Genomic DNA, 18,687 nt, shown 5'->3' on the forward strand with positions numbered 1-18,687 from the left:
TACCAATGCATTAAATCTATCCTGGGATATGTGATGGATGCATTGGTATGTWGTTTGGAACACCTAGAGCAGTTGCATAAAACAAAAACCTCAGAAATAGAATCAGATTTTTGATGGGATTATGTGACAAGTGCTACCCACATAAATACCTTGGTCCAAAAATCTGGCTGAGAAAGCTTTGTTGCATATCATTATTAAGGACTTCTTTATCTTTGTACTCATATTAAAGAATTCTTTTATCTTCAGCAAAAATGCCCATTAATGTAGTAGGGACTGTGAATGTGTATTAAGGAGAAAATATAGATTTAAGGTCACAGGTCTAATCCTATGTATGATGTGCATTGCTGCTTATTTTGCACAATGAACCTTTCTATTCACAGTCAGAATTTTTTAAAAAAATCTTTCTCTCTCAAATTTTTTGGAAAGATATGATAAAAACCCTGTAAGATGGGGTATTTCAGTTTCTACAGTGAACTATCTAGAAAAGTGAGAGAATATAGTGGGTCCACCTTTTAGTATATTTACTAATGGAAGACAATAATGAGATAAGTAAAGCCAGTTGCAATGTGGTTTTTGGCAATTCTTTGTTCAGGAAGAAAATGCAAACAGCATTTTTAAGCAAGGTTGATTTTTGAAAGAGCATGTTTTATCTGCAAGTTTATAGTATATTTGAATTTAAAGAACATATGCTATGTTGTTATGTTATGATATATTTTCCTATGTTATCAATCTTAAATTAGACACAAAAGAAGTAACTAATGACCTATGTCTTCTTGTAAGGTAGAATACTTTTTGCAGTACCAGCTACCAGATTAATATCAATCATTTATTTAGCTTTGCGTTGTGTTGTTTTATACTATTTTATATCACAGTGCAAATATTGATAATTAACTTTAAAAGTCTATAAAATATAATGTAGCATATAATGTAGCATGAAAATGATATTAAGATTAAATTCCTTGATGTTTTGAAAAAAAACAGTTATAGCTAAAGAACTTTTAGTAGTGATTGTATTCATAATGCTAAGAACTGCTTGGTACAAATTTCTAAATACATTAAAAGAAAACAGAACAGAACAGTGAATTCAAAWTGTTTCTGAGAAGTATTAGTGCAAGTCTAATGTATCAATGGGCAAACTTTCCTGTGGTAGGAATCAGAGGAATTCTATTTAAACAGCAGAATAAGGACTTCAGAAGCTATCCCACTGATATCAAAGGAAACAAGAAAAGTTTGCACACAGTGTTTACAGACTTCGTGACTACTCGAGTGGCACAATATTATCTTTGCAAAATATAGCAACCATAAAATGTTAATTCAAGACCTACAGATTTAATCTGCCATATGTTTGGGACACTGGTTTGGAAAACAGTGATTTTGAAGAAAAGGTCCTCAAAATTTAACCTGTTTCATTTCCCATGTTCTATTATTTTGTAGAGAACCTCAGCTGGTTTTAATTTTCATTTCAGACAGAAGGCATAGCAAAAAAACTTCAAATGAGTTATCTCAAACAAAATTACAGTACTGAACATTCATGTTCATGTTCAGTGTCTTTCATCAAGGTGTGATAAAAGAGATTGGGAAAGGAACAGAAGCTTTCTTTGTGCATGGCTATGGAGTGCAGGCAAGACCAGCTATCTCCAGGCAGAGGCAGAGGTAACCCAACTTAATCCAGAGGATTCTGGTGGGCTCCCCTCACCAGCTGCAGAAGATTAACATGAAATACACCCTGGCAACAGAGACTGTGACATAACTTCTCTTCAAGATTGCAGACTATGTTACAACTTGAAGAATTTTCCTAATTCTGCAGCTGTTTTCTAACTCAAGCATACATAAAACCAGTATGTTTCTCTGTAGGAGTGAACGTCTGCAAGTTCTACTGCCAGGCTTTTTGGAGTGGTTCTACCCCTTTGGTTTACTTTAACATTATCTATGAAGTATCAGTTTATTTTAAGGTTTAAGGTTTTAAGGTATTTAAGGTTACAGTCTGTTTTAGAATATTAACACAAATGTGCTGGAGGCTAGGCTAATTTGGAGATTTTAAACAATTATGSAAACCAATAGGAAGAAAAAATCTGGTGTAAACCAGTTTTACAAATGTTCGTGCAAATAACTGGATATGTACATTTTTGCAAATCTTCATATGTGCATAATGCACATCAGTGGAGCTGCACACTGAATGCTAGTATGCATGCATATGAGCAAAAAAACAATTAACTGGCTTTTTGGCATCTGAATAGCATATTTGTGCAGGCACATACAGTATCTGCAGATATAAATGAGCTAGAAACAAATACTTGCACTCAGTCACGCATACCTGCCATCAAGAGTCTGGCACAAAGACCCAGATCCTCAGGGGCATGTAGGCACCTAAGTCCCATTGGTTTCTTTAAGTAAGATTTAGGCACCAAACATTCCTTTAAGGAGCTGGCCTAAGAGATGCACTTAGGTGTGCAAAGCACAATTCCAGTGACTCAGTAGTTTTCTATTTAAGGCAGAAGGGCCCTGGACTCCCCAGTACTCTAGAAATCAATTACAAATGGTAAAATGAAAGAGATGCAACCTAAATATATTAAAATAGAAATGCTTATGTTAATTATGATTTAATTTCAGATTACTCAGAAAAGAGTCTGTAGCTCCATTAGTTACTGGGAGAATAGAGCTATTCTCAGCTTTTCCTTGCATTGCAGGTTTAAATTGCTGCATTGCCTGGAAACAAGTTTATCTGGTGTGTAAAAGAAAAGGATTTATATGCCTTTGTTCAATGTGCTGCATTTTCCAAATGTATTTTCCATTCTCCTCTGAATGCCTGTATTCTCTCTGTTTATACTTGAGAATTGATCTGTACATACAAACCAGGGAGACAGGCTTTCTCACCCTCTCTCTCTGCAAAACAAATTATTTATTTTCTGGCAGAATCACCAGCTTTAAGCACAAATGAAACTACACAGTTTTGCCTAAATGCATCCAGAATTTTCTTTGGAAACTCCTTCCCTATCCTAGTGAGTTTATCCAACCTATTTTTCTTGATGCATGTTTTTGAAGTAAAGGTACAATTACAGGGAAGAGGTTTGCTATAATGCTTCCATACGCAAGAAGATTTTTGTGTTCAAACACCCTGCTCTGTTTATACAACTTTGCTCCTCCTTCCAGTGAACACATCTGATAGGAAAGGTTATAATAGAGCCTTTACCCAAAATACATGTCTTGCAGAGGTTATCCATTCATCAGTTTGTACTCTCTCACTATACACACAGAAAAAAATTACTTAAATGTAGAGTATTTTTGAGAGAAGTTTTCTGGAGAATAAGTGAAGATGAATGTTCCCAAATGAACCTATTGAGAGAATGTCATCTAATTTAAGATGCTGTCATGAGTATTCAAGGTTTAAATTAAGCTTTCACTGCTAAATTGAAATCTAGTAAATCTGTTACGGTTTCAGTTTCCAATCACTCCCAATCTGGCAATACTCCCCTACTGTAAATTCACCTAAATTCAAACAGTAATCTTTGGATTAGAATTTCCTAAACCAAGATTCATCTTGGAATAGTCCTAAGTTAAAAATTCCTAAAACTAGGATTTCATAGCAGCAGGAAAAGTTCAATGTWACACTATCATTTTTAAGCCCTTACAGTGACATGGACATCTTAGGTTACCTTTTGTTCCTCGTATGCTTCTTTGAGACAAACATAATTTGTTAGTGCTCTCATTGCAATTGGAAGCTTCCCGATTGCCTTCAGGTCTACAGGTTTCTTGTGAGCAGATATAATAAGTGTATTCATCCACCAGTAAGTTGCTTTTGAGAGCAGATTGACAAATGGCTGAAGAAACCTCACACCCAAGTCCTGCAGATCCTCTGGTGGCTTTACCTTCTGAGGATTCATGAAAAATACATATCTCTAGAGAGGAGAAAATAGAGAGCATGTGCTCAGGAATTATTCATATTAATGACAATTCTTAGTAAAAAAGATGCAWAATATAAGTACACTGTCAAGTTTGCATTTAAAAGTAATTGTAAACTGAATGTAAATATAAATTTGTATTTAAACAGGAATATTTCCATTTTGACAGCATAACTGGTAACAAATTGAGCAAGGTGGAATGTGGATACAGCTTTATAGACTACCAGTCCCACCCATCTGTCTCATAAAAAAAAAGGAACTCTTGGGATACAACTGCCATTCAAATTATAACAGGTAAAAACGTATGCTTACTTATATATTCACTGCATATATAGTTTGATTAACATAGTATATAACGTAGAGATTACATGTACATGTACATACACATAAATAAATATGCATGTATACCTACCTTTACGTATGTGCATACACTCTGTGTGTGTGTGTGTGTGTGCACGCATGCGTGCGTGCRTGCATGTGTGTGTATGTATACACATGCATACCCATACACACACACACACATACCAAGGCTAGAACCTGATAAAGAAATCACATACCCTAACTCGAATGACATTGATCTCCACAGCCATCAGCAGCCCATAGAGAATGACCATAATTCCAGTGATGCAGAACCGCAGCTGAGAAAAAGGCACACCATCCTGGCAGTATCTGACAAGCTTGATTGTTTTAGTGATAAAAGCCATTATCCAGTAAAGAAAGAGAGCTGTAAAACAGAGACACATCCATCATTTTTTTTAAAGATATTTTAGATACACCAGTGTCACAGACACTGTAGTGCTCTCAAGTAGAAATACTCCATAGCTTACCTCAGTACAAGCATGGTGACCCTATAAATCATTAGCCTGCAGGCTAACAGGGGCACAGTGYGATTTCAGCCACAGTTAAGAACTCAGGATTGTGAGATCTGCTTTGCATTTTTTCCCCAAGTCACTGTTTTCTTCCCTGGGCTACTACCTTTCAATGAGATCCACAATGTGGATCTTCGTACAATTGCAAAAGTCCATCTAGGGTAATCTGATGGGGAACTTTCTTTTTGAAATGAAGTGAAAGCCACTTAACCCAATAAATATAACGCAGCTTCTTGGGAAAATTTAGCAGGGTGCAGCCCAGCTGCTCATTTGAAATGTACTCATTTTGAAAAGGAGTCCGTATAGTTTAAATTTTATCCTGCCACCTGATTTGTATCAGTCAATGGCTAGTTCAGGTCTTTGAGCTACAGGTAATTTGGACAGTGTGCTTCCCTGAAAAGTTATCCAGCAATGTCTAGTCAAATTCTTCTGTTCTTGCATCATCTCCTGATTGAGCTAGATATAGTGAATATCAGATACTTGTATTTCTCACAGGGAAACCTGTCTTTTGTCCCTTTGGAAAGGGTAGCAGATGGCATTCATCATCAGGTTTGGTAATMTCAAATTCAGCTGCAAAGGATACTGGGAAATAACATGGGATGGCTCTTGATCTGATTACTATTAAAAGTGGCCTCTTACTACAGTCCTTATGAATGAAGGCAAACTTTTGCCCAGAAATACTGAGTAGTGTTAAAAAAYACCTAAAAGCTCATAACAGAATTATATCAGGCATACTATACTTTCCTTTTCGTGAYGATTTTTAAAAATAGTTTCCAGTGTGTACTTTATAAAATGTACAATAGCTCCTATAATAACTCCACTTTTAAGAGCAYAAAATTCTCCCTCTCTCTGCCTATTCTCATGCATTTCTCCATCCCCTTCAATCTGAAGTGAGCTGGCTTTGAAAAAATTTGGAATAAATTACTGTTTTTTATAAGAGTATATAAATGTCAGACTTAGACTTACCCAACAGTAACTTTGGAAAGTTAGATGTTTCAATATTATGRTAATAGACTATGGATACTGTTGCAGCCACAAACCCCATTATAGCTGGTAGAAAGAGATGCAGATGTCGGGATTTCATTTGTCTGAAAACAAGTAAGGTACAAGTTAGAGAATTTGGTGGGTTTATTGACCCTTCTTGCATTCCTAGGTGTTCTGCTAATCTACTTGAGAGGATGAGTACGCCTTCCCTGGAGAAAGATTTTTGTCCATGCRAATGCTTTAACTGCAGTTAATATTCACTGGCTGTTGTAGCTTGAGAGAATAGCACTGTGCTAACAACAGCTGTTTGTCTTCATCTCGCTAAAAGCTGGACAGTTTGTGAAGCAATGCCCCATCCTTTCTGGAAAAATTCCTTATGTCTTAACAGTAGGTCTGCCATGCATTAACACCACACATTAACAAATGCAATTAGCTGGACTATCCACAAAATGGCCACTTACGTATCTGAAACTATGCCCTCCGCTATTTCACACACATGTACAAAGAGGAGAGTGAAYGTCAGAATCCACCGCAGATTGTGTCCAGGGAAGTGCAGCCATGTGTTGTGGTGAATCTGAACTTTGGAGCTTTGGCTTCCCCAGCCTGGAAAATTAGTGAAGGAGAAAGGCTATCACATAGTCATCAAGGATCTGGTTATCAATCTCCTATTCTAATCCATACATTTCGCTCAACAATATATAATGAATGCAAAAGAATAAGGAGGCTACAGGGGCTGTTGTTACTAATTACAAGACACAGGGGTCTCCGAGCTGCCATGTAGCCTCTGCAGTTTAGACCTGACCCTGCAGACGATGGAGAAAACAGACTTCTCAAGACAGCGATCAAAGGCAAATCCTCAGTCTCCTAGTCAAGGAGAATGAGCTAAAAAACAGTAGAAACATCTCAAAGTCTCATTGCCATGTAAGAGGGACTGACAGAACTTAAATGATGGTGTCATCTTGCTTTTTCCAGTCACAGATAACAGTGGATAAAGTTTCCAAAGGCTATAAAAGTGTTATCCTCCAATGAGTTCTCAGAGAGATTTATTTAACTCAAACAAATGAAGTTTATTATCCTTGTCTCAGGCCTGGTTAGGAGTATGGCTGGCCTCAGGGGATACTGAAAGACAAGTTCTCGGTCTCTGTCCTTCAGACACAGCCCCACCTCCTTGCACCACCCGTGCTTTGCAGGTTCAAAGCTCCCAGCGCAAGATACAACTGATGTAATCATTGAATTCAACTTGGAGTCCTCTTCAACTTCACCTGCTCAGATGGCACCTGTCCTTTTCAGACATGAATCTCTGAAGCCAGCTACCTGACAACAAGCAGGACACCAAGGATCTGACAGATTCAACCGTGCTGGGGGAGCTGAGGACTAATTAGAGGTCAGTTTGCCCACAGGGGAATGAGGGTGCCTGGCCCTAGGCAAGTCCTGTCTCACATGTGGCATTGTAAGGCAACTTGTCCTCTGGCCTTTCTCATCCTGGTATAAGCTTGTCCTGAACCATTCAGCCAAAATGTTCTGGCCTGTGTGTGTCCTTCTGACGATGAAAAAATAAGACAAATCCTGAAATTCCCTGACCGACCTCATGAAGTGCATGGATAGTCCCAAGAACAGTGAATTAAGAGGACGTAAAAACAGTAAAATAAGTTTCACTAGGGGAATGAGCATTATTCAATTCTTTCAGTAATTGAATAACGATATACTTTTGATACGAAGGGATACAGTATCTCATAATACTTGGAGTCTTGGATCTCAGAAACATAAACAAGAACCCAGGTTGATTCATTCTGCATATCTGCCAGGATTTCACCATTTCGTCCCCATTTAACCCGCAACCCACTGCAGGAACAAAATATTGTCTCTTACTCTTGTCTACCAAACATTCTTTATAGTTTCCTGAGATTTACCTAATCTAATATGGCTTTCTTTGACTTTGCTCCTATCTTTGTCTCTTCCAAGCTGCTTTTCAGTTTTATTTCCTCTTGGTCCACACACTTGCACACACGTGACTRGTCATCAATTTTTCTTTTTCGGGCTGAGTCTATATTGTGGACTCCAGCTGGCTCCCAGGCTCTGAATAGTCATTAGCCAAGCTACTTTAGACAATACGCTTTTGCATGAAGCTACTTCCTTTTGTGTTCACTTCTGTAACTGGGTTTTTCTAAATGACGAATATGTATTTTGGAGGAGATAAAATATTGTGAGGGCTGTTCTACTGTATTTGTCTGCCTACGGACAGATTTCAGGCCTTTCAGGAGAGAATAAGTTTCAGGAGTGTATATGACTGTTCTCAAAACACAAGAGAGTGAGATTTAAGCCTCAGACTTGTTCCAGAATTCTCAGTGTGTTTTTATCTCTTTTTTGAAACAGCACAGGATTTATTTTGCCTTACTTTAGGTATCTGCAGTGTAGATATACAGTGCTGGGACTGAACTAGTCACATGAAGCTCTCTAGTGCCAATGTACTTCTAAGGCAGAATTTGTCCTGAGGTAGTCATTTCAAAAAAATACAATGAATTGTTCCCTACTAAGCCCTGTTTCTCTCCCTGGGCTATAAAGACACTCTAGCTTACTAGCATAGCAGGTGTGAAAAGATACTAAGGCAGTTTTTTGGAACTCTCTGAAATCATAGTAGCCTAAAGATGAATACTGCTGAAATACTGTTGCCATCTCTTAATCCAACCACTCTTTTAGCTTCTAACAGAATCACAAACACAGAAGGATGATCTCTCATTCCACAGTATAGGAATGTCAGTTCAACTGCAATTTGTCCTGATAATCATGGTAAAAGATAGAAAACAAAGAATTATACACAATTTAGGCTATTACGGATTTTTATCCAAACGTTGCTAGAAAATAGACTGAAAAGTTATTGGCCACAACACTATTTCAAAATGAATTGTCTAATACCAGTAAAACTATTAAAATAGCCTTCCAAAACTTGATCCATAACACATAATGTTATAAAAGATTATTATCTCTACCTTCTGATCTTGCATTGAATTTCACTCAAATGATTTTGCAGACAGCCCAGTAATTCAAGGATGGACTACATCTCATCTTAAAAAAGGATCCAGAGCTGACATAAAGATTTCTGGTGGAAGAGTCCTGAGTAATTTTTCCAGTCTTTATTTACGCTCTTGTTGAAATATGTATCTTATTCCCTTGTTTAATTAGTTAGTTTTCAGTCACTGGATCTTGTTATACCTTTGGTTGCAAGGTATTGATTGTCTTAGCCCACAGGTTCTTGTAGCCTATCATTCAATCACTTCAGCTTCTTTTTGCATGATGGAAGTCCTTAAATTTCTAGTTCTAATATATTACTAACTTTAAATCTTCCTCTTGGAAGGAACGTGTTACTGTGTAAATATACTACACCATGAAGGTAACACGGAGTAAGYGACTCGCCATTTCTCATGCATTAGTTGGGAGATTCTTTCATTCTTATTAACATTTATGGCCTTTTTGGGCAGCTATTAAAGTTTATTCATCTCTTACAATCACTTAGAATGTCACCATTTGACAGCCCTGAAAAAGTCTTTTCAATTGTATTTGTCTCATCATTGCAAATAGCTGAGATAAAGACAAAGAGAAGTATTGTTTGAGTATTTACATTTAGCTTTCTCAAGAATATGTAAGCTACAGTCACTTAACTGTCCTAAATTCTTCTAGAGATAGATTTATCATTTCTTATTTTCATTTCCACGGACAAATATTATCTACTTAGCTCTACTTTTGTTTACAAATGTTGGCAAAAAATGAATTATTCTGTTTTAAAAGTTTTCTACACTTACCCTAGCCATAGATTCAAGTTGTGCATTTTGGATATTCTCCAAAATTCATTTAACTTCAAGGGAATTCAGACCCACTGTCCTAAGTCTTATAATATCTAATAATAGAGAAGACTGCAAGCTGCCAAGTTCAAATCTGAATAAAACTTCTCCAGAGAAAAGTTTCAAAGTATTTGGATCTGATTTCTCTGGTTCTGATCCATCTTTTCATGCTGCTTAGTTCAGATTTGTATCCAAAATTCCCACTCTTTCAAATGGGCCGGCTTCAAGCCTTCTGGATCAGGACATTTTATCTCTTCTTTCTGACAATTAATAAATACAAACGAGCTAATCATTTGCACCAGAACCCCTGTAACCTTAAAAGACCACAGGCCTCCAAACACATACAAACATGGTTGAGTTTAAATACACACTCAAGCATTTGCAGGATTGCACAACTCCATTCAATAACTCACCAATGAACAAAATTGGAAATGTGATAAATAGCAAAAAGACATGGGGAACCAAGTTGAGGGCGTCCACAAAGCAGACATTTCTTAGGACACCAGCACTGATGTTATAGGCTGAAGCATTGTCATTACCACAAAATGCGAGCCTCATTGCTTCTAGAAGGTCTGCCTGCTACAAAAGAGAGAGAGATCAGAGATGTGTTGAAGCAAGTGTGTGGCTATCAAGACATTTCTTTTAGCTAAACACAAAATAATAAAATTAATAAAGACATACAGAAAGAGAATATTGAACAAGCGATAAAGAGTAACTTAAYAGGATTCTAAAAATGCTCATATGCCCACCCAAGTTTAAGCAAAACAGAACTAAAGCTAGGTTTATATTAAATGTAGTGTTGAATACCTACTCACTGATAACACTGTGCAATGTCTTTTAGTATTCCTTACATGCATAAATACTGTGTTGCAAGAGCTCTATATTCAAAAGCGTATAGAGAGAAAAATAAAAGTTATGAAAAATTTTCTGTTTCTCATAAGAAAACTCAAAGGCACATAAACTGAAGCCTGTCTGAAACTGCATATTTGATGAGGCAATATTCTCTATATCTCTATGCAACATCTCTGTTCATATTATCTGTTGTACTTCATTTTCAGTGCAAGCTCTGAACCATTGATATTTGTAGCTTGGCAGCTTTACTTTCATCGACATTTTGCATTTCCTCATTGTCCCACAGAACAACAATGGTTGCATTATAATTAGTATTACAGTTGCCACTTGCCAAATTCTTAATCAAAGTTGTAGTGAAGATTGCATGGGTGGTAAATCAATACTTATGCCTGATCCTGCAAATCCTTAGGCACCTGCTTAGTTTCATCTGAGTAGTTTAGTCGCTTCCATGACTTCTTATGAGATTACTTCTGTGCACCAAGATAAGCTTATGTGTTCATGCCTKCAGAGTGGGGGCCACAGTATGACCCAGAATTATGGTCAGCTTCTGTTTTTTATCAGCCTATGTGTTACTTATTTACTCATTCTTCTTTACAAGAAGATTGAAACCAAATGTTTCACTGCTGGTTTCCTTCTCTGCAAGTTATGGAGTAACATATTTCTGTAGAATAGGTTGTTTTAGCTTATTTGTTCACTTTTTTCCCCCCAAATTTTACATATCAAACTGTAAAGAAAGTCATTAATTCAGTAAAGCATATGTATGCTTTAGTGAACGCATCTTTCTGCACTAAATTTGACATTAATGAGCTTTGTGGAATCAGAACAATATAGATATGCAAAAAATGCAAGAATACAATTAAAAAAAAGTTAGTTGAATAGGAAAATAATGCTTTCCTTCTTTCCTCAAATATATCAGTTAAGTTCTGTTGGTCTACTTATTTATACAATGCAAACATAACAAAGAATGTATAAGCTGCTCAMGTGCTTCCTTAGAGTGAACATAAATATATAGTTTTTAAAAGAACAGAGTTCAAAGACTAACCTTGAACCTCAGCTAAACCTTCTTTTTGCTTTCTGTTTGCTTTTTGTTTGGCCTGCAAAGCATAATCCAAATTGAAATATTTCAGTGAAATGTGTAAAGGAGTTGGAATTTGAGTGAAAAGAATGTGATAAAAGTAGGTCTTTTCCAAACATATCAACAAGTCAAGGACTGACATTAGCCAGAAGTTAGGCATAACTCAAGGTCATATGGTGGACCACATTCTGAAAAAATCTGTGCACTTATTTTGTGCTGTACAAAGGTGATCTTACAAGAAATAAGTGAAGCTCCTGAATTATTCACATTCAAAAAATTAAGAGCATATGGAAAAATTTTCAGTATCAAAATTTACATGCTGACAGGAAATCCGTTCAACCTTTAAGTGGAAGACGGAAAATTTGCTCCATTCTCTATAACGAATAGCATAACATGACTATTATCATTTTATACCAGTCAGGCAATGCAGAACAATAAAAACATATTCAAAACTACAAATGACTAACAATGTAAAAGAAATATTGTGTTAAGATGAATTATGTTTGAATATAGTGATGAGTTATTAGCAGGGTATATATGGAACTTTTCAGAAAAATTACAGGGAGATTGTTTGATATTTTCTTTGTAAAAACTTGACATGTCTCCTTTAAGAGAAACATAATAGTAAAGATAATCTTGAAAATCAAAAGTGTCGTTTCCTCATTTTTATTGAAGGTCAGAAGTCCAAGGGAGTTGTGCTGGGAATTTTCCTCCCTTTCCCACAAATATGACTCTTTTCTGACATAGCGTAAGATGCTATTGTGGTCTAGTGGTTGGATTGGTACTGAAAGGTAGGAGTACCCTGGGTTCAAATAAGCACTGCATCGCTGACGTCCAGTGTAGCTTTTGGCTTCTAGTCAACAACGAAATTGGGAGAAAGTATTAAAACTGTGTCCAAGAGGCCAAGATAAGAGGAACATGTTTTTTTTTTTTTTTTTTTTTTTTTTTTTTTTTTTTTTTCTGGAAGGGAAATGTAATACAGGCAGTAGACATTCCTGTGGAATAATGGACCATTAACTCCATGGAGAGTGCCTTCGCCCACCTAGGACTTACCATCAGTTTGTAGAGGTTTTGTATTGCACCTCAAACCCAAGTCCCTAGGAGCTCTTAAGGAAGATGTGTAACAGCTGTGCTGTGCCTAATTTTGTGACGCTTTTGTAGTGTGTCCAATAATACTCTCTCTCAAAAATAATTGTCCTTTGCATATTTGTAGGGCTGAAAAAAGATCTGGCCCTATTTTCAGTACGGATATATAGAGACAGTATCCATCAGACGGATGATAATTTTCAAAAGTACATTCAAGTAGTCTATTCAAATACTTGTACTACAGGCTCATTTCAGAAAGGAGGCAGAATTTAATTGTCTTCTCTAAAAACAAGAAATAAAATCAAACGCTACAGGCTGGTTACTATTTGTTAAAAGAAAAACAGACAGTGAGAAGTATTGTATAGTCAGTGAACTGAGATATGCTAACTGACAATCAGTTCCCAAGTTTTAAAACCACAAAATACTTCATCATTAACCAGCACATTTGGTGATCATCATTAAAGCTCCAAAGATTTAACATCTATTTAAGTATTCTGACCAATGTCACAGTGTGGTGTTGATTCACTGAAGCTTATGATTTGGCCTTCCAAAATGCTCACCAGGTAAAATTTCCCTTTTTAGCAGCAGGTACTTCAGGACACACTTTTACTGTATTCTTTCTTTTTCTTTTCCTCTTTTTCTTTTTCTTGTTTTTTTTCTTTTTCTTTTCCTTTTCCTCTTTTTCTTTTTCTTGTTTTTTTTTTCTTTTTCTTTTCCTTTTTTCTTTCCCTATTCCTCTTCCTTTTCCTTTTTCCTTCCTTCCTTCCTTCCTCAAGTTTCACAGTGTAAACAGAGGGTGCCATCACTGTGTTGGAAGTGAGCTATGGCTGCAAGTGATGTGTCTGTATCTGCAGTTCTGTGTCTGCTGATGTAGGTCAGCTTTCACAGATGCTTACTCTGGCGTTTACACAGAGAGGCTGCAAGTAGTTCCTCTGTCTTGAAGAGTGGTTTATGAAAATACACTGTGTTAGAGCTCTAAGAAAAAACGTTATCTCAATGTGCCTCCASGCAACAACAAACCACTCCATCATTCCCTTCCCATCCACTTCTGGTCCAGTAGGCAGATCTGATATGCCCTACTGCTCCACCTCCACAGGTTTGCACGTATGGCCCAAAGCACTGGCTCCAGCTCTGTTTCTGGAAACCTCACGTAGGAGATGCACAGATGCACATGCTCATGGCACGAGGCATAAAGCCTCCCATGCAGTTTCTGTTTCTTTGCTCAAGTTTCATAGATAGGGCAAATGAACTGGATTAAATCCTCCTGGCATGCAAAGGAGGGCTCTCTGCATTTAAAGCCTGGGAGTGACACTTCCATTTGGTTCAAAGCTAAAGTTAGCCATTACTTTCTGCTGCATCAGGGCAGCCTCCAGATACTCATTTTGATTTGCCTCAGGATTTATACGYTGTGTTCATCTGCAGGTAGGAAAGAACAGAACAAAAAGACCCTGGTAGAAAAATAAGTCCTTGAATTCTCTAGATGGTATGGGGCATTTTCTAGCAATGGTTGTGCAGCTCCACCAAAGTTAACAGGAGCTGGACAATAAATTTCCAGATGCAATTGCACATACAACGAAACAGTGTAACCCTAGGGCTTCTTCAAAAGGAAAACTGGATAACATAATGTCAAAAATTATTTGTGCCTACATTAAGATCCCATGCTTGTAAAGATTACCATGGCTAGCGGTGAACACATCCGCAGGGCTGCACCAGTGCATGTAGCATTTTCAGAAGTATCTGACTAATTTAAGAGCCTAAATTCCATTTTCAAATACTATTTCAGGATTGGGAATTAAGGCTAAAGAGAACTTTAATAATTCTAAACAATTTAAAGARTTTTAAAAGGCCTCTGCTCCAGTGATTTTCAATGCATCCCAATATCCTATATCACCTTTTTTAAAGAAAGGGGACAAATGGCATCCAAGTAACAWAAGTACTTTTGAACATTTTCACTCGAGAAATTGATCTTGGGAATGAAGACAGCTTGGAAGATCTTGACTGCTGACAACCAATGAAAGACAGAATGAAAAGGCATTATTCCCTCCTGTTCTGTAATACCTAAGATTTAATTTCACAAAATGGAAATTTGAAATGGAAGAACAAAATGGAACAACAAGTTCAAAAAAAAAAAAAAAAAGAATTCTGTTGTGCTATTGTTGCAACTCATCAAAAACTACAGCTGGGTTTAGAAAGAAAGATGGATTACGTTTATGACTGGTCACTGATTAAATCTGTGTTCCTTAAATTAGTAAATTAAACTGTTCTTCCATTGGCTTTAATTCTTCTAGTAWGCCTACACACTTTAGGCAGAACTAGACCTGCAGAGAGGTGAGCAGAGGTATATTGGCTATATGTGAAAGAATTGTTTGTTCTGTTCTGTGTAGAGCATTGTGTAACTACATAATTAAATACACTAAAGACTTTTTTATATTTTTCCCAAGCACTAGTTGTTGATCATTGCCAAAGATTGATCATGAACAGCCTGATCCTCTGGTACCCAYTGGCAATCCTGTAATGAACAGTCATATTGAAGATCTCACACTTAGCTCCAGGAAATCCAGAATAGAGTTGACTCAAGGCTTCCYACAGTTAGGCAAAGGCAATTCTCTCCTACCCAAACAGGAGGATCTAGACTTTTCACTAAGTGTGCAACTTTGCAGTAAGTATGGAAGGAGAGATCAAAGAGGAACAGCTGGGCTGAAGAGCCGTCGAGGAGATATGAAGAAATTTCTGGRGTCAGGGGATGGAAAAGAGAACAGCAGCAACCGTTGCAGTTAAGAGTGGTTATCCCATCCCCAAGCTGCACTTGTGAAGAACCCATCCTTGGTAGCACTGGCAGCAGCCCAAAGCTTGGCCTCCGGGCACAGTACATAGGCAGATGAAGCAGACTGGTCATTTTACCACCCGCAGCAGTCTGCTGCTCCCAGCAGCTGCCTGCTTCACTGTGGTCTACACAGCCTAGCGGAGAGCAAGGTAAATGTTATTTCAGTCTCAGAATTAATGGTCCTGTATCACCACAGTGTTATTCCCAAGATAATCAGTCTTACTTGTAGCAAGTGTGAGCCTCATGCTGAGTTCTTGTGGTCATCATACTTCAGTTTCCAAGGTAGCGCCTTCAGGACTAGCTCAAAGACCTCTGAACCATGGGGTGCAGTACAGCAGAGAAATGCCCACTATTTTCTTAGTGAATTTATATCTGCATATATATATATATATCTGCATCCCAATGGAAGTGATAGTTACTGGAAAGTACGCAGGCCTCTTTTTCTTGTATGGATTACTAATACCTTTTTCCTAAATTCATGTTCAGTTAGGAATCTTTGGAGCTGAAGGTTTTTTACATGAAGGCAACTTTGTCTAGCAAATAGTAATGTCCGCAAAACTGGGAGCACTTTGACTGCCAGATTAAAAGAATAAAATGTACAGCCCAAACATCAATATTCAGGAGAGAATAGGTGGAATGGTAACAAGTTCTTTTGTAATTTTTCAGTCATCTAAAGCTATTGATCACTATTTTCCATCAGGAAGAAGTAACCTTTCAGAGTAACTGTTGAGATCTTCTTATACTAATTTGAGAAAACAGTCTTTTTCACAGTCATTGCAAAAATACTGAGGTTTTCCCAGTGTTTGGAAGAAACAGAGGGAAGAAAACAGCTGGTATTCTTTGAAAGAATAATTTGTTAGATGAAAAAGTGACAAAATATTTTACCAAATTTACAACTTCCTTAAACTGCCAATGACAGACAAATAACTGCTAAAGCACACTGAGGCTGCACTTCTGATTTGCCTGGACCTCTTTCTAAAGGCCGACCATACAACGCATATGTATTTGCTGGATTCCTTAAACTTTTCAATAGACAGTTCTTGCTTTAGAGACCAGCATTCTGTGGATCTCTAATACACTGGTGAAAGTTCCAAAGACCTACATAAAAACACCATTACACAAGCTGCCAGGAAAATGATGGTTTAACTGAGCCACTACTGAATGCTCAGGACATGCCACCAGAACATCTCCTAGAGGCAGATGTGTTCCTATAGAAATAATATCCCTTTCTACTGAATATAGTAGACCATGAAAATTTGATGCCGACTGCACCAAAGTGAGTACCTTGTAATATATTTGCTTCACAACTAATTATAACAAGAATGTTATACCTTAAAATAACGTTGTCAGGTTTAATTTAGCATTTCAGCAAGGGGAAATACGGTGATGTGATAAATGGAACTATCTTCTGATAACAAGTRCCTGCTATCTAAAGGTACCAGCTACATTCAGCACCCCAACATGAGTGTTATCACTCTAAATAAAAGCCATTTTTTTAACACTTACAGGCCAGACATTCATTGTAACTTAATGGTAAATTGCTCCCCTTAATTTCAGTCTTTACAAACTCTAGAACTTGTCGAAAAGTTTCAAAGATGTTTTTCCTTCCTACCTGTGAAAATGGCCTTTGCTGAGCAGTCAGCTACAAGCTAAAGGAATAAGCAAAACTTCAAAGGAGAGGAGAGGAATGGGAAGAAGGACCAAGAGGATGAGCCCAAGATGGTGCCAATAGAAGGCAAATTTCAGCTCTCCTTTACAGCATTTACAGCATCTCCTTTATATCAGATTCCCTGTTTGTTTACTTTAGTGAGGATGTAGCTATCTGAACGGCAGTCCACCCTGCAATGAAGTAGCTAAATAAAGTTATGTCCTTTAATCATTTAGAATTTCATCCTAAAATCCCCATCACTGGCAAGGTGAGGATTTCTGATTTGGGTTAAAATATACAGACATCATCATAATATATCAAACAGAAATCAATACAAAAGAAATTCAGGTACACTTGCCATGGATGAGAAAAGCATTTTGTGGAGAAAAAAAAAAAAAGAATAAAGTTTTAAGCAAGAATATGATGTGGCATTTAACCTAAACATTTTAAAAAAATCCATGGAACTCATTTTAAGAAAGATAAATGGAGATTCTCAAGGCACTAAGCCAGTTCCTGAGATATATTTTCCATAAACAATTGTGAAGAAGATAATGGGAAAATGGCAGACAATTTTAATTTCCAAGAGAAGACATCTTTGCTAACTGCAAAAGCTGTAAGAATTCTACTTAACCACATGTTAATTACCTTCAGGTCTTGTAAAGTGAGCTTAAAAATCTTCATGTTCAAGAATTTCATCTTACCTGGATTATGACTCTGTTCTGTGTGCTCTGAAAGATACTCATGACTATAAAAAAAAGAGTATAAGTACAGTCCTCAGGTGGACTTTACCTGGGGGAAATTTGAATCCTTTGAAAAATTTTTATTTCAAGGGTTTGCCTTCCTATATTTTTTAAAAATTCAWTAGGTAACACATGTCTGCACTTCCTGATTAAAATATATAATCTTTCAGGATATATATTTGGGTCTCAGTTCAGATTTTATTATTTTCTTTATCTTACATATAATGTGCATTATATGTTCATATATGCATATATATATATATATATATTCCTGATTAAAATATATAATCTTTCAGGATATATATTTGGGTCTCAGTTCAGATTTTATTATTTTCTTTATCTTACATATAATGTGCATTATATGTTCATATATGCATATATATATATATAATTTATCTGTATATATGGGCACATATACTCATACAGATACAGATTGGAGAAAATACTCAGAGTTTTACAAAACTAGTCAGTGTATATCTTCTGAATTACTGAATAATTTAAATAATTAAAGGCAAGAATTTTTCTTTCCTTGTGGAATTTCACAGAAAAATATTAACAAAGATCAAATTCTGAATGTATAGGTTTGGATAAGCAAAATGGAAGGCCTAACCCTGACTTTCACCACAGATTTCAGGTTAATATTCTACATCTTTTTCCTTTACATGTATAAGCCCTTTATTTTGTTCTTTTTATCTCCCTTAAAGCACTTGGTCTAACGGAAGCCAAATATGTTATAATCTAATTTGCATTATTTGCAAAGAGCTCTGATAAGCTAATAGCAAAAGGTGCTGCCCATGTAAAATATATTTTACATATATTTTGTACAATGATACTCTATAAAATATTGTTTTCCTTTTTATTACTATTTCAGCAG

At 36.6% G+C, this 18,687-nt stretch overlaps 1 protein-coding gene across 3 annotated transcripts in view; it reads right to left on the minus strand.

Moving 5' to 3' along the window:
- The window catches only part of ABCC9 (ATP binding cassette subfamily C member 9), an 84,510-nt gene that overhangs the window by 65,044 nt on the left and 779 nt on the right, over positions 1-18,687 (minus strand). For 2 of the 3 annotated variants that reach the window (XM_085323987.1, XM_085323984.1), the window contains exons 2-6: positions 10,002-10,167; positions 6,214-6,355; positions 5,735-5,856; positions 4,457-4,623; positions 3,654-3,896 (exon numbers count right to left, since the gene is read on the minus strand). In XM_085323987.1, coding sequence (XP_085180113.1) covers positions 3,654-3,896; positions 4,457-4,623; positions 5,735-5,856; positions 6,214-6,355; positions 10,002-10,146 — 819 coding nt within the window. In that variant the 5' untranslated portion in view covers positions 10,147-10,167. The remainder of the gene's footprint in view (positions 1-3,653; positions 3,897-4,456; positions 4,624-5,734; positions 5,857-6,213; positions 6,356-10,001; positions 10,168-18,687) is intronic. The other variant, XM_085323986.1, reaches the window with a different exon arrangement.

This window comes from Rhea americana, unplaced genomic scaffold (assembly GCF_003343005.1).
Source record: "Rhea americana isolate MKP2758 unplaced genomic scaffold, rheAme1 scaffold_9, whole genome shotgun sequence".
Taxonomy (NCBI): domain Eukaryota; kingdom Metazoa; phylum Chordata; class Aves; order Rheiformes; family Rheidae; genus Rhea; species Rhea americana.